Source organism: Psittacula echo (assembly GCF_963264785.1).
Source record: "Psittacula echo genome assembly, chromosome: 7".
Lineage (NCBI taxonomy): Eukaryota > Metazoa > Chordata > Aves > Psittaciformes > Psittacidae > Psittacula > Psittacula echo.
In genome coordinates, this window is record NC_137740.1 from 11,691,585 (window position 1) to 11,718,308 (window position 26,724).

Here is a 26,724-nt window from a genome sequence, read left to right on the forward strand (position 1 = left end):
CTCCCACTGAAAGTAAAGGGTGTAATTTAAGTGACTATGCCCCCTTTTCCCCACACACTTTCTGTGGACTGTATCCTTGCCATGGCTCTAAGGGATATCTGTCACAATGGAGGCCAGTACTTCTGCCTGGAGTGGATCCATTTTTGTGTACAGGTCTCAGGACTGTCCTGGAAAAGGCAGCAGAAGAGTTAGGATGTTAATGGGATGTGGGCAAGCAGCAGCGACAAGCAGTTAGAGAAGGGATACTTTAACCCAGACAGAATCAGCCCCAGCTGGGGCACTTTGGTGATCAAATGTTTAGAGTTGAGCCCTCTGAGCTGTCAAAACTGACTTGTACCTGGGTGCTGTCTGCATCCTATTAAAATGGCATAGCCAGAGTACCAGGGCTTTAGTTGTGATTAAAGCAAGGCAGTCTTGTTCCAATTCAGGTGTTACTAATTGCTTGGATTATCCAGCCTTTCCCAGTGCTGTCTTGGGATGAGTAAGGATGGGCCTGGGTGCAAGGAGCAAATGTTGCCCCTGGTTTGTTCCACCTTCCCTCCCTGGTCCCAACATTGGTTACTAATCTCTATAGCCAGTCAGGAGCGACCTGACTTGGAAGAGTTCAAGTCACTTCACAGAAGATCTGAGATCCCTCCTTGCTCTGTCTTGAACAGCAATTATCTTCTCAACACTGAGATTGAAAATGAATGCTTCTCAAAGGGGGTCTTAGTTCTGGGCTCTCATGCAAGACTGTATTTCTTGTGAAAAGTCCCATCTACTAACAAGCTTTTTCCCTGTGAAATCCAGATCCTACATCCTTGCAAAACAGACCAAGGTCCTGGGGCCACTAATAAACTCCATCAGGGAGACACGTTTACCATGAAGTGCTGGAACAGTGTGTCCCCTAATAATGCATTCTTTATGCACTCCTCCACAAAGGGAAATGTGTGGACAAAATACTGCAGCTGAACAGAGAGTTGATGTGCAGGGAGAAGGGATGTGAGTATGGGTATAGAGGGTAAAGCTGTAAGATGACATGGCTTCAGCTAGCCTCTGTCACATGCCAGTGAGTCCTTGACCACCTCCTTTACTGCTGGTTGTACTACTAGTGGCACTTCATGAACACAGCAAGAGAAACTTTTGGGTCCCTACTCAAGCCTCACCCTGTTCCCCAGTGCCACTTCCCACCTTCACTGACAGAGGGAGGGTGTTTAAAAGTATTATACTGTGTTCAAGTTGAGGTAGTTGCTAGGAAGTTCATTCTGCTTGCTGTTTGTGCCTGCTTGCACCAGGAAGCTGAGCAGCCCTGGTTTCAGCCATTGCTTATTCAGCCTTTCCCAGCTACTGACTGCACGGTCCTTCCCTGCCACTATTACACAGGCAGAGCTGTGCTGAGGCAGGCCAGCACCAGCAAGGAAAAATAGCCTCTTTCAGGCAAATTGTCTTGGTTAGCCCCCTAGCTCTGTGTGCTTGCAACCCACAGCAAGCCTGAGGCTAGAACAGAGGGGTGAGGGCCAGATTTGGCTTTCCAGTATCCTGTGTGTGGTGAGTGGCAGGAGTGGAAATACAGCTCTTCCCTGAAGGAAGTGTCACTCCTGCCTTTGTGAATAAGCCTTGCTGCTATGCTTAGGCAAAAGCCCCAATTAACCAACAAGAAACCCCAAAAGAGTGTAGGGAGTCTTCCTCTTCAGGTGCTCTGGGAGCAGACCCCATGCTATGATGTCCCACCATGCTCACCTCTAGGGAGATGCTGGCATATCTCTGGCTGACCACATGATCCAGGTTCCCCACAGCAACCATCAGGCTGTGTACCACCTTCATCTGGATCCGCTCCTCAGCCACTTCTGCTAACTCCTTGGCTAAGACACTGCAATGAGACAGATCATCAACACCCACTTTGTATGTGGGAACAAGGGCACAACAAATTGAGGCTGGGCCTCTTGGTGTGACCTCAGTGGCAAATGGTGTGTTTTTGCCCTACCCCAGTGACACCAACAGACAGGAGAGTCTCAAACAAGAAATGTTTGGCTGTGTGTGACACAGTGATCATTTAACACATGGGCTTGCAGAGATATTATTGTTTAATGATTGGCAGGAGCTTCCAGGTGTGTATCAAAGCCTAGCAAGTTTCTTGTGTAACCATAACGAACTAGGACTCAAATGCCACTAACATTACATCCATGAGCACATCCCTGGAAGACAGTCCCGTGTGTCTCCCTACCCACCAAGGGTTTTCTGTCATCTGCTTTTGCAGGAAAAGTGTTCTGATAGCACTATCTTGTGGACACTGCAGGAAAATCATACTGAATTGACTGAATATCATTATTCTGTAGTCAGTCACAGGCACTATATTCTTCCACTGGGTGACTGATGTCCTTTCCTATCCAAAGAGAGCATCTTCTCTAAGGTCTCTTCAGCGCTCCTGTAGTTTTTACTCCCGAGTTTCTTACCCTACGATTTTTGCAGCAGCTGCCTGCTGAGTATACACCAACTTGCGTTCTTTCAGGCCAAGTGCGGCTGGGTCTGCATGAGGAACATTAGGAAGGTAAGAATGATGCTTTTGAAACACTTCTAAGATGTTTTAAGAGAGGGGAGGTGGAGTTACACTGCTAACATGAAAGGAACATGTAGTTTTTCAGGAAACGCACCTTAGGGAAACCCTATGATTGCATATCGTATATAACACCCTGCAAGGCTCTGTGTGCATGATGCCCACAGCTTTAAGAGCCTCTCCCCTACAAGTCAGGGTGATGGCTGAACCCTGCAGGAGGAGCTGAGGGACCAAGGGGAAGCCCCGCTCTGGGCGCCCTGGAAGGCTGCATCCTGCTGTGTACCTTTGGCGGTCTCGCTGCAGAAGGTAAGCTCTTTCCTGCAGGATGGTGTCAGGAACGCCAAGAGGCCCCCCAGCAGCGCTGGGCGGACCTGATGGGCCATGAGGACCTTCAGCAGCTGTATGGCTGGAGAAGGCAAAGGCAGGGATCACAGGAAGAAAACACCCACACCGAGGTTGGATGGTTGCTAAACCAGGGGGGTCTAACAGTTACTAAAGTATTTGATCTGATTTTAACCACAATAGGGTTAGCTCCACCGAAGCAGAGCCTCAAAAAATTCCTCGACACTCGTGCTTGTTCCTCTCCACGGAAATCTTTAGTAAAAGGCGAAAGATTTATACGGTCTGAAGAGAAACCAGAGTATGCCCCATCTCTGACCCCGCCACCACCGCCCGCCTGCCCCGTCACTCAGAGCTCAGGGCGACACCCGATCGCCCGTTTCCGACCCCGCGGTGTCCCGCAAACCAGCCCCGCCGCAGCTACCCGAGCCGTGCAGACCCAAACAGCTCGGACCGGAGACGGGATCGGCCTCAGCAGCGGACACCGGCGGGGCCGGGCAGCGCCGCGCTGCCGCGGTGCGCTCTGGGTATGCAAATTAACGGAGTGCTGATGAGGGGCACGATAATGAGCAAGCGGGCGGGCGGGGCTGAGGCGCGGGGTCAGCTCCGCAGCCGGTCCCTGTCCCACAATAGGATCCTGCTTCCCTCCACGCCCAAATCCCGACGAGGCGGATGTTCCTCCACCCGGATCGCACCCCACACAGCCCGACCCAAACCCTTCCAGGAAACACCCAAACACTCTACGTTATTGATCTATTTTTCACCAGAACAGGGTCAGCTCCACCGAAATGGAGCCTCAAAAAATTCCTCGACACTCGTGCTTGTTCCTCTCCACGGAAATCTTTAGTAAAAGGCGAAAGATTTATACGATCTGAAGAGAAACCAGAGCATGGATCTTTCTCCCCTCTGCAACTGTCCCACCCCCGGCTGCTGCCCCGTAGGACACGGCGACCCCCCTTCTGAACTATGCCTCCCACCCAACGAGCACCGGCTCGCCGCGGCTACCGACACCCCCCAGCTCGATCCAAGCCCGCCGGCCACGCCGACTGAGGGCGGCGGCGGCAGCAGCGGGGGCCGACACGGCGCTGCCCCGCACTGCACCCTGGGTATGCTATGAGCGCATGCTAATGAAGAGCCTGCTCCCTGCATCGCGGCAGCGCTGGGCGGGGTCTTGCGGGGACCGGGTGGGCCGGACCGGGGCGGAGCGATGGAGAGGGGCAGGCGGGACCCTGAGCGGAAGCGGGGAGGCACCGGGCGCTGCCTGGGTTGGGTCTCGTCGTCCCCGCGGACAGCGCCGCGCAGAGGCGAACAGCCGGCAGGGGGGAGGCGGCGGAGCGGAGCCTGGCGGCGATGCGCGACGGCGCTGACCTGCGGGGCGGGGGCAGGTCCCCAGGTAACCGCTTCTCCCGGAGCACGTATCGCCGGCAAGCAGCGGCCTCTCTGCATCACCGGGGCCGGGGGAAGGGATCGACCGACCGTTCGCTCGTCTTCTGGGCAGACGTAGGGTGCCCTGCGCGTGGTGGGGTGATGAAGCGGCCGCCGGCGGCGGGGGTAGGAGCGGCGCAGATGCCCGAGCAGCGGGTTGAGCGCTGTGGGCAGCCGGGCCGGCCCCAGCCCCATTGGGTTCCTGGAGTCGGGCTGGCCCCGCTGCTCGTCCTCACTAACCCAGCCGCACAGCAGCTCGTTTATCTACTCTGCCATCACTGCACTACTGCAACTCCGACGTTACCCGCTTGCTTCCTGAATAGTGAAACAAGTTCTGTCTTTAACCAGAATAGGGTCAGCTCCACCGAAATGGAGCCTCAAAAAATTTCTCGACACTCGTGCTTGTTCCTCTCCACGGAAATCTTTAGTAAAAGGCGAAAGATTTATACGGTCTGAAGAGAAACCAGAGTATACTCCTGACCCGCCGCGCACACGCAGCCTCCCCCGGTTGTCACTCCGCAGCACACGGCGACCCTGCCCCTCCCGCCCGGTCCCCGCAGCTGTGGCTCGTCTCCCCCCCTACGAAGTACACGGGCAATGCCCCACACCCGGACAGAGGCGGCCCCGCGGGAACGGACAACTTTAACGGGGCTGCGGCGCCGGTCCGCAGTGCACCCTGGGTATGCAAATGACAGCAATGCTAATGAGCCGCATACTAATGAGGCATCCGAGTCGCCGAGGGAGGCCGCAGCCGCGTGCGGGATGATCCACCCGTCTGGTCCCGCTGCCACACGGGCCGAGGTATCCCATCCCCTGTCCAAGCCGCCCTTACACACCCCTCTACCCCACCTTCCCCGGCCTGCAGACAGCCACAGCCTCCCCCAGGCACTCTCAGCCCCTGCCCAGGGCAGCCAGACGGGTCCTACCTTCGTGCTGGACCTGCAGGTGTGTGGAGCGCAGCACACCCAGCACTGGCTCCACCACGGCTGTGGGCACCTCTCCCACCACGTCCTTGGGGGGGAAAGGGGAGAGTGACAGGGACAGTCTTCACACCATACTCCAGGCTGTCCTCTTCCAGCCCTGATGCCAAGGAGGCCGTCCCAGCTCCTGCCAGGGCAGGAAGCTAATGCTGCCCTTAGCCATGACCTACCTGCCTGACCTGCAGTGTCTGCAGAGCCAACTGCTGGGCCCGGGGGAAGGCACATGGCTGCACATCAATGAGGCCTTTTTAGGCTTGGTTCTGGTACTTGGGATTGCTGTGGCCCAAAGAGTCCAACAGAATCTGCATGTCTTCTTGAGCCTCTGTTGAGTTGGAAGTGGCCAAGAACTTGGCAAGGGATTGCACTCCTGTGCAAAGAGAGACACCAATTCATGTGCCTGCATGAGCCTGGATCACCCAGTTCAGCTGTTCCACTGTCATCCCAGAGGGAACCCAGCACCACATCCCACTCAAAATATGGCTTGGAGAAGCCAAGAAAAAGTTCTTTGTTTGGAAAACCAGTTGGCAAAATTCTAACTGGAGTATGTGGCCAAAGCACTTCCACGGGCATTTACACTAGCAGAGTCTGGCACTGCTAAGGATCCCCCTGATGATCCTGCGGCTTTGTCTTTCTGTGATGGCAGGTATCACTTCATGGTCTCTGACAATGGAATCTGAGCTACAGAATGGCTAACAGGGTTTGGCTTCTGCTGCCCAGGAAAAAAAAACCAAAAACAAAACAGGAAGAAACCTCTTGTAATGTTCTTTCAAAATCATAGAATCAGCTCAGTTGGAAAAGACCTTTAAGATCATCAAGCCCAACCTCCACCCTAGGACTGCCAAGTCCACCACTAAACCATGTCAATAAGGGCTTCATCTACATGGTTTGTGAACAATTCCAGGGATGGTGATTCCACCACTGCCCTGGGCAGCCTGTTCCAATGCCTGACCCTGAAAGGGTTCAGTGAAGAAATTGTTCCTAATATCCAGTCTAAACCTCCCCTGGTGCAGCTTGAGACTGTTACCTCTTGTCCTATCACTTGTTATTTAGGAGAAGAAACGAGCCACCTCCTCTCTCCATCCTCCTTTCAGGTAGCTGTAGAGAGAGATAAGGTCCCTCCTGAACCTTCTCTTCTCTAAACTAAACAACCCCTGTTCTGTCAGTCATTGATCATCAGACATGCTCCAGACCTTCCACCAGCTTTGTTGCCCTTCTCTGGTCCTGCTCCAGCAGCTCAGTATCTCTCTTGCAGTGAAGGGCCCAGAGCTGAACACAGTGTTTGAGGTGCAGCCTCACCAGTGCTGATGATCACTCACCAGGGGGATGATCACTTCCCTAGTCCTGCTTACCACACTATTGCTGATATAGGCCAGGATGCCCTTGGCCTTCTTGGCTGTCTGGGCACAAAGCTGGCTCATGTTCAGCCGGCCAAGGTACAAACTGCAAAACCCTCCCACCCCAAGAGGAAAGTTTTCAGTAGGTGAACGCTGCAGGTAAGAAGGGAAACTGTTTTGTGGGTTTTAACTGAAGCAATTGCAACCAGGAGGACAGCAATATCGCATCAAAAGAAGTAAGTGTAAAGAAAGCAAGCTCAGTACAAACTGAGAGAGGGGATGAGATGCAACTGCTCAACAACAGCCAAAACTCTGAACTCCTAGCAGAACACTGGGGCATCTGCCATCAGCAGGGGGGAGAAAAGGGAATGGTTCTGCCCCTCCAGCAGCCCCAGAGGCTAGAGGTCAAGGGATAACATCGTTGTCTGAATGAGGAACAAGCACATACAGACACACCTCATACTGTAGCTTTCACAGATGAGCTCCTTATACTTCCTGCCAGCATCTGCAATGAGCTGCAGCAGCTTTATAGACCCCCTCTTGTCCTTTTTGTGGTAGTTCAGCCCTAGTATTTCCAGGAGAATCAAGACACCTCCAGTCTCCAGGAATTCGATAAGGTATCTGTGTCTGCAAGGATAGGGGGAACAAAGCCAAAAGCATCACCTACTTCCTCTGTCACCACATCATGCTCCCAGGAGCCATCACCTCCTGCCTTGGAGTGCGAGTGTCTGGGCAGGGAACACCAGCAGGTCACCAGCTCCTGTTTTACCCTGTGCTCATTTCAGAACCACAGGTAGAGGAGGCCCCATCTCTGCACTCAGACTCTCACCACACTCATTCCACATTGTGTCGATGACCTGATGGCTCTGTAGATGTGCATAAGCAGTGAATTTGGTTTGGAGAGCATTTGAAATTCCTACCAGAAGCCTCACTGAGGCTTGCTTTGCCTGAAATTCTTACACAGCTCTCTCAAAGCATGTCCAATGACTTGTTGCTTTATCTGCTCACCCTTGTCTGCCTCCCCCATGCGCCTCTCATACAGTGACATTCCATACTCACCCGCTTGCAGCAGATAGGAAGATGCCAATGGACCTGAGTAGCTTCCTGAGGCATGTGCTGTACGTGTAGCTATTTGACAGGGTTAAGGAGAGATCTGAAGACCACTGTGGTGTCCCACAGGCCTCCTTTGGTGGTGTGGAGGCCTGAACTGCCTACTCTCTCATGTGAGAGTGCATGGACCTTCCCCTCATCCCAATATGAGAAAAGCCACTAATTCTAGGTCCCTGAGAGACAGGTTACATGGCTCTCCCTTTAGTTCCATCTTTAGATAGACAGGGATATTTAACCCTGCAGAAGACAGCTGGATATGGATGTCTCCATACAGAAACATACTCTTTAAACAATTTTTTGGTGGGGAACTTTCCCCTCCTCACCTTCCCACTGCCATCTCCAAGGAAGCAGATACGTCATCCTGAGCCATGCTGCTAGGTGAGCCAGAAACAAGCTGGCCCCCTGGGAGAACTCATCTCCAGTTCTGGTTCTGTCTTGCTGTCATTGCTTTTAATGAAGTTGTGCAGTATGTGGCTTCGTGCAACTTTGTGGGCACTATCCCATTCCTGCAGGAAAACTGTGAGCCTCCTGGTGCCTTCCTGCTCTTTGACAGAAGTCATGATCTCTTCTGCCTAGAGAAAAGTCAGAAAGAAGTTAAAAAGGGGCTTAGGAGATACAAGAAGTCTGTACTAAAGAGTTTCTACCAAAATCAGATTTAAAATCTCTGGCAAATAATATAGAATCATTTAGGTATAAAGCACTTACTAACCATTAATTTAATCTCAACATCCTTTATACTAATTTCATAGATAGAAAACCCGAGGCAAAAGGAGAGTTCTGGTATGTCTGAAGCTGCACAATGAATTTGCAACAGACTTGAGATTATTTTCCAGGGCAGCTGGCTTCACCACAGGAGCTCTCTTCTCTGCTCTGTTAATAAAGTCATTTTGATGTTACCCATTACCCCAGCCTTGGTTTCTCACTAGCCTCATGATATGAAAACTGCATTCCATATCTGACCTGCCACAGAATAACTAGGGTGAAATGAGATCACAAATAGGTATGGATTTATGGAGAGTGACAGGGTCAAGGGGGCTGTAAATGCCTGTTAGCACAGCAGCGCAGCGTGCCCTCATTTGTGTGATGCAGTGACAGTCATTTGGACTGGGTCCACATCTACTCCAGGAAGATGTCCTTGGTCTTGTCAGTGGGAGAGCACTTTGGGACCCTTTGGCATGACAGATACTTGCTCTGTTTTTTACTTAGCTAATTGCTAGGGTATATTTTTAAACAATCTAAGAAAACCTAAAATTATAAGAACTATAGACAAGAAGACAGAAAGTCCAGAAACATCCCTTGCCTGCACTTCCTTCCATCCCTTCATAGAGGTGTTAAATAAAGCAATCCATAATTTGCCCAAATTCTTTGGCACACTTTTTGCTCAGTATGGTATATCCCCTAGTCCAACTTGACAATTGTGAAGGTACACTTTGTAGAAGAATGAAACATTAAAGGATTAAGTTCTCCATTCAGGTAGATGAGAATTCCACTGATGTGTATGTGTTTGGCCCCAAGAGACTGACCAACCTCAAGGAGCATTGCAGTTAAACACCAATGTCTGTGTACACAAACAGATGCAGAAAGAAGGATGAGGTCACAGACATCTGCATTAACACAGGTACGTTGTCCTCCATCAAGGCGTAGCAACATGCTTGAGGATGAGAAAGGAATTCATGCCCTATCTAATACCGTTCTTGAACTTCTTATGTAAGAAAGACACCATTTTAGGTTCTATGTAAAGTGTGGTTTAGGAGGAAAAAAAAAAGTTAAAATGACACAAAATCTTCAGGTTTCAGAATAAGAAGTTTCTTTCAATGAAATATAAGTTACCAAGATTACCAATTTCCTATCCACAAAGTTCTTAAGCTTTTTTTCCCTGGAATCTAGAGCAAAATTCCAGATCAGTTCCAGAATATCCCCAAGCTGCTCAAAAGTAACTTTCTATTCCTATTACCTCAATCAGACTGAAAGCAATGACCAAGAGGTGAACATGAACCTCAGTACCTGAAAATAGGACCTGAAAACAAATAAACAAAGTCTTCAAAAAGCTGTCTAAGAAACAATGTTTGAGCAGTAAGACGAGATGAAATCTCATTTGGGAATTAACGGTCTGTGCTCTGTAAGGAGCCTGTGTCCTTGGCAGAAAATTTTCAGGATCTCCTTTGCAGGGAAGCAGGTTTAAAATAAATCCATTTTCCCAAAATAGTTGTGATTGAAAATGTTATTAGCCATAACAAATGTTAGTGCTGACAGGAGAATGGCCTGTTAGGGGCCTCTGGTGAAACAGTCAAGTGAAAGTCATATTTCACATTACTGCAAGCATTTTCCTGTGATTTACAGAATATTTGTGAAACATTACTTGCAAGGCATATGATTGATATTGAGAGAACAGCTAGTGTGCAGGGGGAACCTGTATTTCACAGAGACTGTTTGCATGAAATTTACAGTCCCATAAAGTGCTCCACTGTCCTCAACAGAGATCTAGTTAAAAGAACTTTACAGTCTGAAACATCCTAAAATTGATTCTAAATTAACGTTTCCATATTTATGTTTAAGATGCTGGTGGTGTAATGCTATCCTATTTTTATTATAAAGCTGCAGTAAGCCCTCCACTATTCAAAAATACCAGCACCAGCCTCTAGACGTGAGGATTTTAGTGATACATAGGGCTTGTCTATGAATCAATGCAAAAAAGAGTTGGAAACAATAACATGAGGCTTCTGAGGATACAGTGATATCAGTCCCTGGTTGCTATAATAACAGCATCTGCTGACAGAGTAGTCTTTAAGCCGACATTACAAAGTACCCTGAAAACGTACATGAATATTTTTATGATGACTATTTTACATATGGGAACATACAGATGGATACATACGGGAAGTTAAAATGACTTGCCTGAGTTGTTTGTCACTGCTAGTGTCAGCATGTAACTGGCTTCAAACTCTGCTTTCAACAGTGCTGGGCTGCCACCTCAGTCCACTGGACCTAATAACCAAAACAAGGCTGGGTCAGGGCAGGGGTTTATTGCTGCCAAGAAAAGTACAAGTGATTTAACAACTGGCTCTGGCAATTCAGCAGTTCTTTACATCCAGAGTGCTGCTAAATCATCAGATTGAGATCAAAAGACAGAGTGGTGTTGCATCAGCCGCAGCCCAAGTGTGAGGTGCCAGGGACTGACAGCCTTGAACTCATAGGAGGACAGAGTGACAGTGATTTGGCACTACCTTTGCATCTTGCAACACAAAGACTGTGCCCAGCCTCAAGTAAAACTTGGAGCTTGTATTTCCCTAGCAGGTTTCACCCCCTCCTGCCACACCTCAAGTCCCCCACAACCTTCCTTGTACACAATTCACTTTCCTCAGTACACCCCAATGCCTTCCACCCAACCCCTATCCACCCACAGTCCCACTGGCCCCTCTCTCACTACACGTCCTGCCTCCCAGTACCACTGTTAACCCCAGCTACCATCTCAAACCTAACCCCTGCACTCCCCTCGCCCCCCAGCCAGACCCCGCACTGACTCCTACGTAGATACCAGCCCCTACCTGCCCTAATCCACTGCAACCTCAGCAATCCCCACTCCAGGCCTGACCCAGCCCAACTACACCCCAGAACCACCTCAGGCCCTACAGTCCCTCACGCACTCCCTGTCCCCACGGGCTCCCCCAGGCCCAAACGCCCAGCTCAGGACCAACAACCCCCTCAAGCCCCCACTCCCAACCTATCCCCCAGCCCCTCTGACCGTGTCCCGACCTCCAGGCCCTACAGTCCCCCTCATCCCGACCCCTCCACGCCCTACACCCCCCAACGGCAGCCCCCTCCTCAGCCCCTCACTCCTCCTCACCTTCCCCGAGGGGGCGGATACCGGCCGAATAACTGACACCTCAGTCGAGCCAATCACGGCCCGCTTTTACCCCTCCTGCCCAATGGGAGGGCGAGTTTACACCACAGTGGGCGGGGCCTCCACTCCGGGTGCTAAGGGCGCGTTGCTAAGGGAATCGGAGGCGGGGAGGGGACGGGACGGAGAGTGAGGCGGGGTGGGAGCTTCGCCTTCCCATTGGCTGCGGGGCGGGGCGGGAGGCGGGGCTTCCTGTGGGGGACAACGGAAGCGCCGGTGGGGTGGGAGGTGGGAGTTTGTGGACTTGGGCGCCAGCGGGATGGAGGACGCGGTGGTGGAGCTGGCGCCGGGGGACGACGGCGGTGCGGGGGACAGCGGGCCTGGGGGGGCTCCGAGGGGCAAGGGGAGGCGGAGGGGCCAGGGGGACCCCAGTGACAGGAGGGTCGAGGGGACCTTTGAGGGCGGAGAGGCGGGGACCGGGCCTCTGGGGTTCCTGAGGGTGGACGCTGGGAATCGGACCTGGCAGATCTGTCAGGGTACGGGAGGGGTGGGAGCCATGGAGACACTTGTGTAGCAGGTGTCTGGTCGTTTGTGGAGGGCAGTGCAGGACACTTTCCCCCCTGGCAGTGGTCTCTGATGCCTCCGCAGCTCCTAGGAGGTGTGAGGAGGGGTCTCCGCCCCCCGTAGTGATCTGCACACTGCTGGTTATTCAGCAGTGGAGAGCTTTGGGAAGCTGCAGGGATTTGAAACTGTGTTGCAAGTCTGTGTAGTGAAACTGAGATGGAGCAGTGTGCATCACTGCCTGAGAAATTAAGCTAATACCCAGTTCACCGACCTTTAAACTTTATTAAGCAAGTTGATGTAAGTTCTGATTCTGGTAGACGGGAGGACTGTCATTTGAAATCTTGTGATTTGTTTTAGAAAGCTGTACCAAGAGAGGGCATGCAGATGGTCAGCCTGTGGTGATCCTTCTGGGTTGGGCAGGCTGCCAGGACAGATACCTGGCCAAATACAGCGCAATCTACAGCCAGAAGGTGAGTACCCGATTCATATTTTTATGACAGTCATGCAGCTCTCTGAAAAACTGCCTCTTTTTGTGCATGTTGGTAAAATCACTCTAAAGCCTCTCTTAGGCTGAAGAGTCATTGGGAGCAAGTGGCAAGTTCTGTTGTCATTGGAAACTTCTTGTCTCTTGGAGCCCAGGCAGCGCTACCTAACAGTGCCTGATGTCATCTCTGTGTGTGCAGCTGAGACAAAATTACTGCCTCAGAGAAACTTGTGTGAATCACTGGAGTATTTGGAGGCTTTTGAAGTTATTCAGGAATGATATGAACTATGTTAGCTTTCCAAACAGGTAAACATGTGGGGAAAGATTATGGGTTTATAGCTTCCTAATCGGTCACAGCACAGAGTTGGTGAGGCCAGGCTTGAGGATTGACAGAGCCCATCAGCGTCTGTCATTTGTTTGGCTTTTCCTTCCTGTGGAGGTGATTCATCTAAATATTGTAACGCAAATTCATTTCACCCTGTCTGTGAAACAGGCATCCTATAATAATCATACCTGCTTATTGGGAGCTCCTTGTGTTTCAGCTAGAGAGGTCTGTCTAATTGCTAGTTCCTTAAGTTATAATATTTTCTAATACTGTATTTTACTGGAGTGACTCCAGCTTGTAGATCCAGTATTTATCCAGATCTGTTTCAGCTATAGGTGGTAAAGTTTGTACATTAACAAGATTATTGTTAATGTGTAATCTAGTGCAAGAGTCATTAATTGGCTTGTTCTAGTGAAGAATTAATTGTGAAGTGAGTGTTGTGACTAAGAAATGCTGCTGAGCAGATCGTAGAATCATAGAATAGTTAGGGTTGGAAAGGACCTTAAGATCATCCAGTTCCAACCCCCTGCCACGGGCAGGGACACCTCACACTAAACCATGTCACCCAAGGCTCTGTCCAGCCTGGCCTTGAACACCGCCAGGGATGAAGCATTCACAACTTCCCTGGGCAACCCATTCCAGTGCCTCACCACCCTTACAGTAAAGAACTTCCTCCTTATGTCCAGTCTCTAAACTTCCCCTGTTTAAGTTTGAACCCGTTACCCCTTGTCCTATCACTACAGTCCCTAATGAATGATGAGGAGCATGGCAGCATAACTTTTTAAAAAATACTTTTCTGTCAGAAGGATGACACAAATGGAAAAGGAGAGAAAGGGGTTTCCTAGCTCCCTAGCAAGGAAGTGGCTGCGGCCATGGTAAGACTGTATAGAAGACTTTGATTTAAGAACTTGATATCCCCTTCTTCGTTGTTCACTGCTTATGGAGCTCTGGGCCGGAGGGCTGACTTGGTGGCTTTGGCTTGTGTTTGTCAGTGTGTTATGTCAGTGAGTTTAGGTGGTAGAAAAGATCTAAAGCATTTATAAATGCAGTGCCATCTGCTTTATTTAGAAACTCCTCCAAGATCCTGTCTCCCAGTCTACACCTAAATGTAAGGCCTTAACTGTAAAGGCAGTTGGTCAGGCATTCTGAATCTCTGAACCACTGCTCTTCATTTGTACAGCTGGAGCACTTCAAAAAGGCTTATGAAAATCATGTCAGTGTTTTTTGTGGGTGAGTCTTGGAGGCAGCTGAAAATAAGTACGGCCCAAAGACAGGGAGAAGTTCCTCCTCCTTCTTGCATTTGTTTCAATATCATGAACTAGATGTGTACCAGAGCAGGCCCCTCTTACCCAGCTGATACTAATGGTTTGTTAATCAGAGAGATGGTTTTCTCTTCCTGGGTGAAGACTAACACTTGCAAAAGCTTGGGTGGCAATGTCCACAGGGGCTGTGCCAGTTAGCACAAGATCTGAAAGGATTTAAAACATTATCAAATCCAGGCCTCTGGTACCACATAAACCTTTTCATAATACTGTGTGCTGTTATGATTATTATAATCCTATTCATATTGGTGCATTGCTACAGATACTGAAGACATTCTTCTAGCCCCATAGTTTCTGTTGGAAACCTGTCCCAAATTTTCATGTTCTTTGTGTTGATGCTTGCCTACTCCATGTAATTTACAGCATAGCCTAAATGTGTGTGGGGTCTCTTTCTGTTCTTCTTAGGGGTGCACTGTCATCCGCTACACGGCTCCATGGAGAATGGTATTCTTCTCTGAGACCTGTGGCATCAGATCCCTCCAGACCCCAGCCAAGCGACTTCTGGAGCTACTCTTTGAATACAGCATTGAGAACAGACCGGTTCTTTTCCATGTTTTCAGCAATGGTGGTGTCATGCTGTACCGCTACATCGTGGAAATGCTCCACTCTTACAAGCAATTTAAAGACCTCAAAGTAGCAGGCACAATTTTCGATAGTGCCCCTGGCAGAAGAAACCTGAGAGGAGCCCTTCGTGCCTTTGCAACAATCCTGGTGTCCAGGAATGTGCTGCTCAAGTATTTCCTCTTATTTGCTTTTGCTACCACAGCTGCTGTGCTGCGAATCTTGCTGTACCCATTGACCCGCTTCATCCACAAGAGCCATTATGACGTCCTGCTGAAAGCACCCTCACGGTGGCCTGAACTTTACCTCTATTCCCAAGCCGATGCCATCATCAAGGCCAATGAAGTGAAGTCCATGGCTGATGCCCGTCAGCAGCTTGGTGTCTCCGTGAAGGCTGTGGACTTTGCATTTTCAGCTCATGTTAGCCACATGCGGGCATATCCCACCTATTACAGCAGCCTCTGTACGACTTTCCTCTCTGACTGTCTTGAGGGCTCACCTCAATAGAGCTATAATGACCACCAATGTTTGCCTCTTTGCTCAGTTTATATGGGAAACTTCACCCCCTTCGCCTTTACGTGTTTGAAGGGAGGGAAGTTGAGACTTATTAGCTGTTTGGGTTGTTTCTTTCTCTCCACCATATACAAGTTTGAAAGCCTCCGTGTTACAGCAGAAGGTAGATAAGGATTAATTTCAAGTACTGAAGGTGAAATCCTAGGATGGTTGATGTTGATGTGCTTTGATGATGACAACAGGGTGTCACAGGCCAGAATTTCACACAGGTGGTTATTTGTTTCTTCCTGTTCTCCTGTTCTCTGCTTTCCACGTTGTGTCCTTGTTCACTCATGTTCAATATGCATGTTCTGTTGCCTTGTGCTGATTTTACATGTCTTTTGCTGTTTTTTTCTTCTGAGCCATTTCTTTTATCTCACAGTGAGCAAACAGAAGCAGCTGTGCAGGATTTGCCTCTTCTGTTGGTGCATCCCATCTCTTGTTATACTGCTTGCTGGAGATCAGGCCCAGAAACCAAGTGTAAGACTTGGAGAAGGTGTGTGCAGGGCAGTGTAGCCATACTACCATCTGGGTCCACTAAATAGCTGAGACAGAGCATTCAAAGCTTTGATCCTTGTTGAGAGCTCAAATGTTTGTGATAACTTTTGTGTTTTTCAACTAAAACGTTTAAGTTAACCTTATTGAATGTGTCTTGTGTTTGTTTCTCTTCCTTCCAGTCTTTTGTGTGTTCTTCTGAGTAGTTTTGTTTCCTAGGAGAACTGCTGATTTATTATTGTGGGTCTTTGAGCAGCCTATAGTGTGCATTGGGAAATGCAGGGAAACTGGCAGAGCTGTAACCCCAAAGACCAGAGAAACAGAAAGGTGGAACTACAGAGAAAAACGAAACTGTCTCTTGGAGAGATGATTTATGCTGGCTGTTTCTTAAGTCACTTCCAGCCCACAAATGACCGTGACATTCAGTGTTTTTCCCCATAATGTTCTCTTCAGATGACCAGTTTTTGCTGTCTGTGCAGCATGTACTAGTAATACAAGAAATTAATCCCACCTAGTGAAACAGTTGCTCATTGCACTGCACTTCAGCCATGTTTGATTTTGGGGTTTGTTGTTTCTTTGTGGGAGAAACAGGGATAAAGACAGAAGAGAGCCTGCTAATATGTTTACTTCATGTCACAACATTGCCAGTTAATTAACCTTGTGGTGGACAGGATTAGCCAACTTTAAATTCCCAGTCCAAGATTGCCAGGAACAGGCTGTGGAGGGCTGTGATACAGGCTTGTTAGAGCAAAGGGCTGCCCTCGAGAAGTAGAAACATAAAAAGTACGAGGGTTTTCATGGCTGTTTGCTGCCTGTGGGCTCTTGTGCTTGTCTTGCCCAGCCTTGGAGTGCTGGCATCCACAATTATAAAGCACTTGCTGTTCTGAATTGAAATGCAAAGAGGGAGCTCTCTGTGGAAGTACACCAGGGTGGGTTGTGGTTGGCAGCCAGCACGACTGTTTTTAGCAGGCTAGTGTGGCAGCACTTGTTTAAAGTGAAGAGTAACCCATGTTGGGCATGGCTGTAAAGGATGTACTGGGCTGTGTAGGTGATAATTAAGTGAAAAGGTGTTGATAGCTTGTTTTATCTTCAGCTTTTTTTAAAGCAAGAACTGGCTCCAGGCACAGGAGTCTTTGTTGCTCAGGGTTGTCTTCTGTAGGTGTGATCCCAGTTTCAGCTGCCACTGTGAAGATGGGCTGTGATTACCCTGGGTAATCAGATAGATAGATAGATAGATAGCTTCCAGCCTGCTGCTTCTCCAAACTCCCTAGAGTTTGGGCCTGTAAAATCCAGGCATGGTCCCCTATACCCAGAAAGCTCGTCAGAGATCTCCCAGCTTTTTAAAGCAGGCCCTTGGTTTGTGCTGGCTGTGCTGTAACTCCTGAGTTGTGCTCTGCCTGCCTTCCCAGGGATCTGGGCTGTGTCTGCTAAGCATCCAGCCCGTTTGTGGCACTCGGAATACTCTTAGGGAGCAGAGGTGATAAAAGGTTATTTAAGTAGCACTTGCCCTCATGCTGGTTTCTATGGGTTCAGTATTTACAGAACAGTTAAACACTCCATAACATACGCCTCTGGATTAATGCAGTTGTGCTGGGCTGGGAATCTGCTGTTCCTGTTTATTGCTGTGGGTGTTGGAACTTCTCCTGTTTAAGGACTTGGGCTGTTGCAGAGCATGGCTGGCAGGAGCTGGAGCTAAACCCTCTGTCCCTGTGCAACAGGATGTTGAGGTTCCCTCTGGGAAGAGCCTCACTGGTGTCAGCTCCACATTCCATCCCCACCTTCACCTCCCCACCATGGGATTGCTGCTTCCCTAATTGAGTCCAGCTCTGCCCCAGCTCCCCACTTTCCATGGCAGCAGGCAGGGAGCAGCTCTGCAGTTGGAGGTGCCCTGGGTTTCACAGACAGGAACTTGCTCATGGGCATTTCCACTGCTCAAAACAGACTTGAAGTTCAGGGCTAGTCAGTGCACACACCTCTCTAAGAGCAGGGGCTTCTCCAGCAAGCCAGTGATTTTACAGAGGCACCATCAGCATCAATCTGGGTGGGTTTTGTTTTCTGTGTCCCAGCCAGTTTTAATTATGCTTATGAGCAGTGTGTTAAATGTACTGTCTGGTACATCACCACCTTCTTGCCTATACAGTACGTATGCTCACCTTCCCCTTTCTGCCCTCTTTATTTCTATTGCTTGTTATTTAAAACTGAAGGTTAATAACTTGGAGCCTGAAGGCACTCGGCCAAGAACTGATCCAAGCACTACTGGATTTAAAAAGTCCAGCTTCAAATGTTTAATCCTTGCTAAACTGTCACAGTTTGGTGCAGCCTGGGTTCCTAAAGAGCTTCAGCCTGAACGCTGAAAGCCAAAGGTTGGGATATCCTGGTAAATCCAAGTAGGTATCTGAGAGGAGCTATGGGAGGGTATTTATTTCAGATGTGGTCTTTGGGAGGAAAAATGCAGCATCCCTGGGCTTGCCCTGTGGGATGGGAGCAGGATATGGCACGAGCAATCTCTGCTGGAGGGTGCCTGTGTAGCCAGGGTGGCCCATGGCACTGGGAGAGGTTGCGGTGGGGACTGGTGCAGAGCAGGGGCATGGTCCAGCCCAGCCAGGGATCACATTTTGGAACAGGGGGTTGCATCTTGCAGCACAGCTAATTCAAAGCAGCCCCTTGAGCAAAGACTAACCTGTGCCTAATAAAGGTGTTGTTTTAAAACAAGTCTGCTGTTGCCTTTTGTGTGTTGGGGCAGGAAACTGTGACCGAGCTGAGCTCCCATCTTTGTCCATGTTGGGATGTTGCGGATGTATGGGCAAAGCTGTGCCACTGATGGAGAAGTGTGAATGGCCTGAATGGAGCTGAGCAACCCAGCTCCATGTGCTGCTTGCCAGAAGGAGAAGGGGGGAGGCGTGAGCCTGGTTTCCATTGCCCATGGGGGTGATGGAGGCCAGAGCTGGTAGGGGGTGGCCACAGCAGCCCTCAGGCTGGGGTGTTGGGTCCAGGCAGAGCAGCGTTCCACGAGGTGGCAGCAGCCCCTCTCGTTCCTGCGTGGGGAGATTCCCACCTGAGGAGACCGCACCCTGTGTGTGTGTGCCTGGGAGCATCTCCTGTGAGAAAGGCTCCTTGTGAGGCAAGGCAAAAGACCAGCAAGAGCAAACTCTGATGGCGAGAAGTAGAAAGGGTGGGCAAATAGAGAACAGCAACAGGCCCTGGAGCTGCATGCCCTGGGAAGCCATACTAGATCCTGTTTGTTAGCATCGACTAAACATAAACTGGAATCCTGATGTCAGGAGTAGCGTTATTCCACATCAGGAGGTCAGGTTGCACTTTCCCTCTCCATCGCACGGAGAGGGCTAGCTATTCTTTAAAGCAAATCCGTGCAATATTGTGGTTACAGACCATGCTCCAACTTCTGGAAACCCCACAAATCAGGACTGTAGAGCTCCCTTGGGTCCCCTGTAGTCCCCAAGCCCTGGCGAGAGCCCACTGCTCTCTAGAAAGGCTGTTAGAACCCCACAGCACACAGGGCTGGGGCTTGGGGGGGCAGTTAGGAAACACAACAGCACAAATGGGGGCCACAGGCACTATCTGAACCCCCCGATGCAGCCCCTATGCACAGCTCCTGCACCCAGCCCAGGGCAGGGGCTCACCAGGCAGCAGCTCACTCTGCCTGCACAGCATTCCCCCATCCCCTCGCCTTTGAACTTGAGCCCACAACCCCTGATCTCTACATCCTCACATGGCTGGAAGCCCACCCCAGCACCGCAGGCCAGAGATGGGTGGCCCAGGCAGGGCTGGGGTGGGCAGCGGTGTGCACAGCATCCTTGGTCACCCTCCCAAACCCACGGGGGCTGGAGCAGGGAGAGCTTGGGCAGCCCCCGCCCTCCCTGGGTGATGAATGAGCTGACAATAGGGTATTGATAAGGAATTAACCTTGAGCCCTTCTTGCTTCAATGTCAATAGAGCAGGAGCCAAGTACACACGTGTGATTGGAAATCTGTGTTCGGCCTCTGCCGTCTCTGTGCCCATCGATGTGCAGAGAGTCAAGGGGGGGGGGGATGTAAACCTCCCTGCTGCCACCTCCCCAGCTGGAACCCCCATCAGTGAGTCCCTCTTGGCTCCCCAAGCCTGCTGCTGCTGGGTTGACCATGGGCACTATGGAGCTGCAGAAGCCTCTGTGTCCCCCCACCCGGCATATGGGGGGCTGGATGCCACGGCCTACCCCTGTTCCCCCAAAGGGCCTGGGCCCATCCTGCTCTGGCCTCCACTCGGAGCAGTTTGTTTAATTAAGTGTTTTGCCTAATGGGATTGCCTCATTTCCATAACAAACTGGCGGGCTGTCATTAGGTGGGCTCCCTCATTCATTACTGTTAATTAGATATGGATCCCCCAGAAGGCGGCGCCGGGTGATGAACGAGGCCCCTGACACACGCTATTACACATTAGCATTTTCTCAATACCTCCGATACATCACGGGCCTCCGATCCTAAAGATATCCTAAATAAAATATTAGCAGCCTGCTGCGGGGCGGGTGGAGGGGAGGAGGGTGGGTTCCTGCCCCTCACCCTGCCCTCAGGCCACCCATGGGCTGAGATGCTCTGCTTGCTCCCTGCCAGCCAAAGCAGCGGCCAAAACCACCTCTTTCCCCATCCTCGCCACTGCAGATGGGAAAAGGTCCCTGATGTCCCGCTCCAGGGGACTCCCAGCACCCCATCCCTGTGGACGCAGCCACGGGGAGGGGGTTCAAAACACCCCATCGACCCATCTGCTGAATGTTTGTAAACCAAAAGCGTCGGCGCCAGCCCCATCCCTGCAGCCTCCCAGTGCCTGTTGTTGGGGGTAACCCTATACTGCGGCGGTGCCCCTAATGCAGGACATATAGATCTGTTGGGGCTGGGCGCCTCCGGCCCCCAACTAATGCAGCTGATGAGACTTCATTACTGGGGTGTCCCCTGAGGTGTGCCCTTCACCCTGCCCTCCTGGCACTATGGCGGGGGGGATACCATCCATGGTGGGGGCTGGAGGGGGTTCTGCCGCTGCATCTGTCCCTGCATCCCAAATAGGACTGGGGCTCTCCTTTGGGATATTGCCAACGTCCAGGCCTTGTGTCTCCTCGGCTGCCTCTTGCCTGCAAAGGGAAACACAGAAAGGCAGAAAGCGCCCAAGATTTATACTTGTTTAATTAATGTCAAATGTAGTTTACAAACGGGAGTGACAAGTACCTTTTTGTATAATATACACTGACACACAATCATCGACACACTGGAATATCGCTTTGTGCAACTGGGATTCTTTGGGCAAAGATAGGTAACTCCAATAGGTCTTCTTTTCTTTTTTAAATCATTTCAACTCATTCCAGAAGAGGGGAAGCGCCGGATGCCTCTGACCAACCTCTCTCCCCAGCCTTCCTCCTGCAGCCCCCCCCTTGAAAACAGGGGATGGCTTTACAATGAAACCAAAGAAAGCAACAAAAATATAACCCCCAAAACCAAGAACCAATGACGAGTTACATGTGGCTTTACACATACGTACATAGAGCACACGGCTGGTCCACAACACCCGCCAGAAAGGCTGGCTCCCTCCTGGGGCGTATTCCCAATGAAGGGTTAGGATGGGGTATCCCGCCTCTCAAACCCACTGCACCCTTTCCAAATCCAGCACTCACAGCCCAGCCATATCCCCCAAAGTTTCCCTCCCACCTTTATAAACCCAGACCCAAGTTCTCTGCCCCTGCCCTTCTCCATCCCCAGTGCTGCTGGCTGGAGGGTTACCCACCGCTGCAGCCCCTTCCCCTGCCCATGGGGAGGCAGGACCCTATGGGGGTGCCCCTGCTTCCTCTGGTCCCCAGGTGCTCCACAGGGATGTGCCCCCGAGGAGGGGGGGCTGCAGCTCTGGTCTCAGAGGCCACCGTGCTGCTGTGAGTGTGGACACCCAGGAGATGTATCTCAATTGGGAATTGCTGCCTTTTGCTGAGATGTTTATAAATACAGCTCCTTCAAATTGGTTTGGGTGCAGTGGGATCCTTCTGGAATCACTTGGGAGATGCCAAGGACAGCAGCTGTGCTCTGCAAAACAGCACCAAGCTCAGGGCAGAGAAGTGGCAATGGGACTATCACTGCTGGCATCCTACCTCCCCATCCCTTCCCTCTCTGGAAACACCCCATCAGCCCAGCAGTGCCCAGCTCTAAACCCCTCACCCACTGCTGGCTCCAGACTGTCTTAAAATGCCCCAGCCACATTGTGCTGCCAGGTGGGATCTGCTTGGAAAGACCCAGTGGGAGTGAAGGAGATGATTTTCTCCATCTCCCTGTCTTCTGGCTTTGTGGAGCTGGCATCCCATGGCTGCCCGGGGAGCCGGGCCTGGGAGCAGTCAGCGCACAGGGCATGCGTTCACCTTGGGAAATGGATCAGAATCTGCTTCCTGGGTCCTGGAAATAAAAGAAAACCCAACAAAACAACAGGCCGGATGGCAGCTTTGGTTAAGGCTGAGGATAGGGGACACAGGGACAAGCATGAGGGACCGTGTGGAAGAACCTGGGGCTGCAGGGAACCTCTGGCCCCAGCTGGAACCGTCTCAGCTGGGAAGCCCTGGGGATGAGGCAGGGCTGGCTCTCAGCTTAGCGCCCAAATCCCCTTTGCAAACACAGGCTGCAGGAGGAGAGACCTGTGAGAAGCCAGGGGCTGGCTCTGCAGCGCTGGCTGTCAGGGCATCGAGGGGACTGGCCGAGCCTCTCCCAGCCAAGCCACCAACAGAGCCATCGCTCAGACCCCTCCATCCCTCCCTGTGCCCACCGCTTCCCAGCATCCTGCCTTGGCACCGGGAGCAGCAAAGCAAAGCCAGGCAGGGGCTACGGCCTTGGAGGAGGCACAAGGGGCTCCAGCTCCGCACTGTTTGCTCCTTCTGCAGCTGGGAAAGGCAAAGGGGGCTGAGCCAGATCCCCCCACCCTGCCCGGTCCCCCGGCGAGGAGTTAAAAGCCGTGTCTTTCCAGGGATAACGATTCTATTATAAATAGCCCCATTAGCTACAACTAATGACAAAAATCCACCTCCTCTACTCCCCATAAGTTCCGTAAGTTATGGGCAATGCTACAGCCATTACTAAAAGCTGTTAACTTCATATCTGAATGAGGAAATATACACCACAGAACATTAAACCATTTATATTATATATATGTATATATATACTTTGTTTAAACTAATGACTTTAATGCCAAAACTTTGCTGAACCAAGAAAAATATGGGTTTAATGTTCTCTGCTCTTTTTTTTTTTCTTCTTCTTTAAAAAAAATACAACCCAAAAAAAAACCAGAAAGGGAAACTTATTAGTATGTAATGTTTGAGTCTATCCCATTTATACACAACATTGTAAACATATATAATCTATATTACATGTGCTTCATTTCTGCCTGGGTGTGGGTATTGTTTTCCTTTAAACTTTCTGTTTTATCACTAGAACACCACAAAAAACCAAAACGGAACCAAACCAAAAAACCAAACCGAACCAAATAAAAACAAAACCAGAACGAAACGGAACGAAGAACACAAGTTACAGGTTATTTAACATCTTCCTGGCAAGGGTCCCTTGTCCCCAGGTCTCCCGGGGGCAGAGTGGTCAACAACACAGTCCAAAGGAGGGCTCATGAGCCATCCGCAATGCAAAGCCAGCTCCAGGGGACGGGTGATGGGGAATACTGGTACTTAAAAAACGGGGCTTCACAACAAAGGGTTTGGTTTTGCCCGCTGCGGGTGCTGAAGGAGGTCTCAACGCGCAGGCCCACTGCTCCTGTATCCTCGAGTCCGTGCCTGGAGTCTCTGCTTTGTTTGTTTGTAATCTTTCATCTTCTTCGAAGTTTAAAACGTCTTTTTTTTGTTGCTGTCGTTCCTCTCCCCCTTGGTGTGATGGATGAGCTGAGCCGAGTAGCTGGGTCCTGCCCTCCCGCTGGGTCCTTCATAAGTAGATGCGCCGAAGGTCTCCGGGAGATGTGATGGTGTTGCACTGGGGACAGAGCTTCTTGGCACCCTGCAACCGGCAGATGAGATGAACGGTGTGAGAGAGTGAAGGAGGACAACCTGCATGACCCTGCCCTTGGCCTGGGACCTCAGGGGGAGCAGTACAGGAGCAGTGAGGCAATCCCACTTCCCCTCCAAGAGGACCAATGACCTACCAACAGCAGGTACAAGCTGTGAGAAGGAGAACCCCCAATGCCTTTCTTCCCTACCCTGTAAGCCCCTCATCCCACTGCAGTTCCCAGCACAAGAACCCTGGGAGAGGAGTCTTTGCAGACGGATCATCCTGAGCACCGTGTCCTGCTGTGCTGTCACTGCTGGCTTCTGGGAGAGCTGCTCCTTTCTGCTTCCCTTGCTTACCTACAGCCCTCAGTGAGCCAATTCAGGTCACTGAGCAGGCAGAAACCCAACCCAGATGGGAGAACTGCATGGTGGGGATAGACCATCCCTTTCAGGGCAGCACACCAGGAGACTGCCTCAAACCCAGAGCTGCTGGCATGAACGGAACCCCATCCTGTCCCCTCTCAGCTCACAGAGATGCTGTGGAGATGAGCGCTCTGCCAAGGTGAGCTACAACCATCAAGCTGTGATGTGAGCTGGGTGAGGAAATGGGCGGCGGACATGAACACGACATGAAATAAACCAAGGGCTGATGTGCCATCTGTCACAGAGCCTGACAGCAAAAGAGTGTTAATAAGCCTCAGAATCGGGGTCAGCCTAAGCCGGTCATCATTAGATTGGCAGATGTGACAGACAGTAGATGAGAAAAATGACAGAAAGATGGCTCTGCTGCAAGGCAGCCGCCCATCTACAGCACCAGCACAGGAAACTGCGATGCCCTGGCTTTCAACACTGACCACAGCATCAACACAACCTCTCTCTGCACACAACTGAGCACAGGCTCTGTCTGCGCACCCCAGGTTTTCCTTGCTGCTGTCAGACAGGCCCTCCCAGCAGCTAACACCCAGTGCTCAGTGTGACAAGCGAGCTGACAGGGATGCAGCATGCTGTGAGAGAGCTTGCAGGCTCTCACTGCCAGAACTGAAGCCATTCAGTTGCTGCTCTTCCTTAGCAGGGCTTGTTTCAGTACCTGCAGCAGTGAGTGGGCAGCTTGCAGGACATGGACGGAACGGCAGGGCAGGACCATGATCTGCCCTGCTGCTTTGGCACTGCTGCCTGCACTTGGGTACATCCCTAGTACCTCTGTTTACAAAAGGCAAGCATCTTTAGGAAAGGTCCTTTCTGCTCTGTGACAACACCTGCAGAGACAGGACAGGGGCTTTCTCCCCTGGAAGCTTCTTGGATTCAGGAGAATCTGCAGGTGAGAATCCCAGGAACAGAGAATTTAAACAGGTGCGAGTAATTCACAAGGATGCAGCTCCAAAGAGGTGCAAGTCATGTTTGCTCTGCACTACTGAGTACTACCAAAAAGCCCCTGCAGACCAGCCCTGAACCCTGCTCCCATTATTCCTGGTAGACATGGAATTTGCATGCTTGCTGCTCCTCAAGCTTTGGACTTCTGAGCAATCATGCTCTCATCTGAAACCCTTTGCTGTTCACGGCTGAGCTGCTGCCCTGACACATGTTGGAACCATGGGCACTTGCACCCAAGATCTAAAATAGCCATGCATAAAGTCCTGTTGAATTAAACACGTAACAGATACCCAAGACACCTTTGACATCACTCTCAGGGTGAGCGACAGACCACTGGTGGACTGGATGGTGCAGCTTGCTGTGGAGCTCGCTGTGGTGCTGATGCCTATGGGCACATCCTTCCAGCTGTCTGGGACCTATCCCATCCTCTAATTACTGTCTATTTAGATTTTCAGCATTTTGCGGCAGGAAGCATCTCACTGTGCCTGTGCAATGCACTGGGCAACCCCATGCACCAGTCTTCACTGAGTGCTGGATTCTGGGAAGAGCAAGCACAAACCACAGTGGGAAAGAAAGGCTTAAAAGCCTGATGAAACTGAAGACTGATTGCACTGGACTTAACAGAGCCTGTTTATATAACAAGCCCCTTCGCTCATGCCTAAGTCCAGAGCTTTGAATTGGAGATCCAAAGCTGCATTAGATAAGGACAAGCTCTATGTCCCTCAATGTCCCAGTAAAAACTTCCTGCAGCAGTTACAACAGGTAGGACAGAAAAACCTACACATCTGTCTCTTCTGCCACTTTTAAAACCACTGTGGGTCAGGCTACATAGCAACACTGCCCAGGAGGGGCTCACTGATCTGGATTCAAATGTCACAAAGCAGCCTGTTTCAACTGACTCCCTGCTCAGGCCTGCATTGCCATGGAGTCCCCAGGTCCTCAGAGGTGCCTGTTGCATCTGGTTGGCCTCTTCACATCATCTTTGTAGCTGAAGGGTCCCAGGGGAAGTGGCAGGGAGGTGCTGAGGAACTAATTCACACCATGTTGTCAAAGGGGCAGCAGTTGGCAGCTACCTCTGCGAGCCCTGACAAGAAGTAAGTGGTTCATGGGGGCTTTAAGGCATTCCAGATGTGACTGCTGCACACATCTGCGTCCATGCTCTCCTTCCCTAGACAGGCATAACTTAATGGCAAGAGGCAGCAAAGCATCCAACCAAGTAGCTGGAGCCTCTCCTCTGGACAGTGCATCAGGGAGAGAGGTACCTTCTGCAAGACCAGTTTCCTGACCCATCAAATGCCTCACAGGGTGAAAGTGCTTGCTCCAGCTAAACCCATGCCCCCTGTTCCTCCGTGCTCCTGTGCAATGCTGAACAGCATTTCAGTAGTTATTCCCTTTTAGCTCTGCTGAAGTTGGAGATGTTTGTCTGTTGGTGGGTGGGGAGGAGCTCCCTTAAGTTAATTTCTTCTAAAACCAAACCTCAGTGCTGTCA

The 26,724-nt window shown here is 50.8% G+C and overlaps 3 protein-coding genes across 6 annotated transcripts in view; 1 reads left to right on the forward strand and 2 right to left on the reverse strand.

Moving 5' to 3' along the window:
• Positions 1–26: 26 nt before the first annotated feature.
• On the reverse strand, positions 27–10,954 carry ARMH1 (armadillo like helical domain containing 1; the record flags this gene model as incomplete). Its single annotated transcript, XM_080623253.1, is given in 15 exon segments — positions 27–89; positions 91–152; positions 155–167; positions 861–941; positions 1,720–1,849; positions 2,433–2,505; positions 2,817–2,939; positions 5,224–5,308; positions 5,448–5,525; positions 5,529–5,644; positions 7,075–7,238; positions 7,671–7,739; positions 8,077–8,137; positions 8,140–8,293; positions 10,946–10,954. Coding segments are annotated over 14 exon segments (1,260 nt in total). The 5' UTR covers positions 8,282–8,293; positions 10,946–10,954.
• Positions 10,955–11,828: 874 nt separating this feature from the next.
• Positions 11,829–15,724, forward strand: TMEM53 (transmembrane protein 53). Its single transcript, XM_080623029.1, has 3 exons — positions 11,829–11,921; positions 12,481–12,593; positions 14,660–15,724. Exons 1-3 carry the CDS (start codon positions 11,879–11,881, stop codon positions 15,320–15,322), a joined length of 819 nt encoding a protein of 272 aa, XP_080479155.1. The 5' UTR covers positions 11,829–11,878; the 3' UTR covers positions 15,323–15,724.
• A 5,301-nt stretch (positions 15,725–21,025) lies between these two features.
• Positions 21,026–26,724, reverse strand: part of RNF220 (ring finger protein 220) — a gene marked incomplete at its 5' end in the record, with an annotated part of 217,980 nt that continues 212,281 nt past the window's right edge. For all 4 annotated transcript variants that reach the window (XM_080623510.1, XM_080623508.1, XM_080623507.1 and 1 more), the window contains one exon: positions 21,026–23,874. In XM_080623510.1, the coding sequence (XP_080479636.1) occupies positions 23,803–23,874 (72 nt within the window). In that variant the 3' untranslated portion in view covers positions 21,026–23,802. The remainder of the gene's footprint in view (positions 23,875–26,724) is intronic.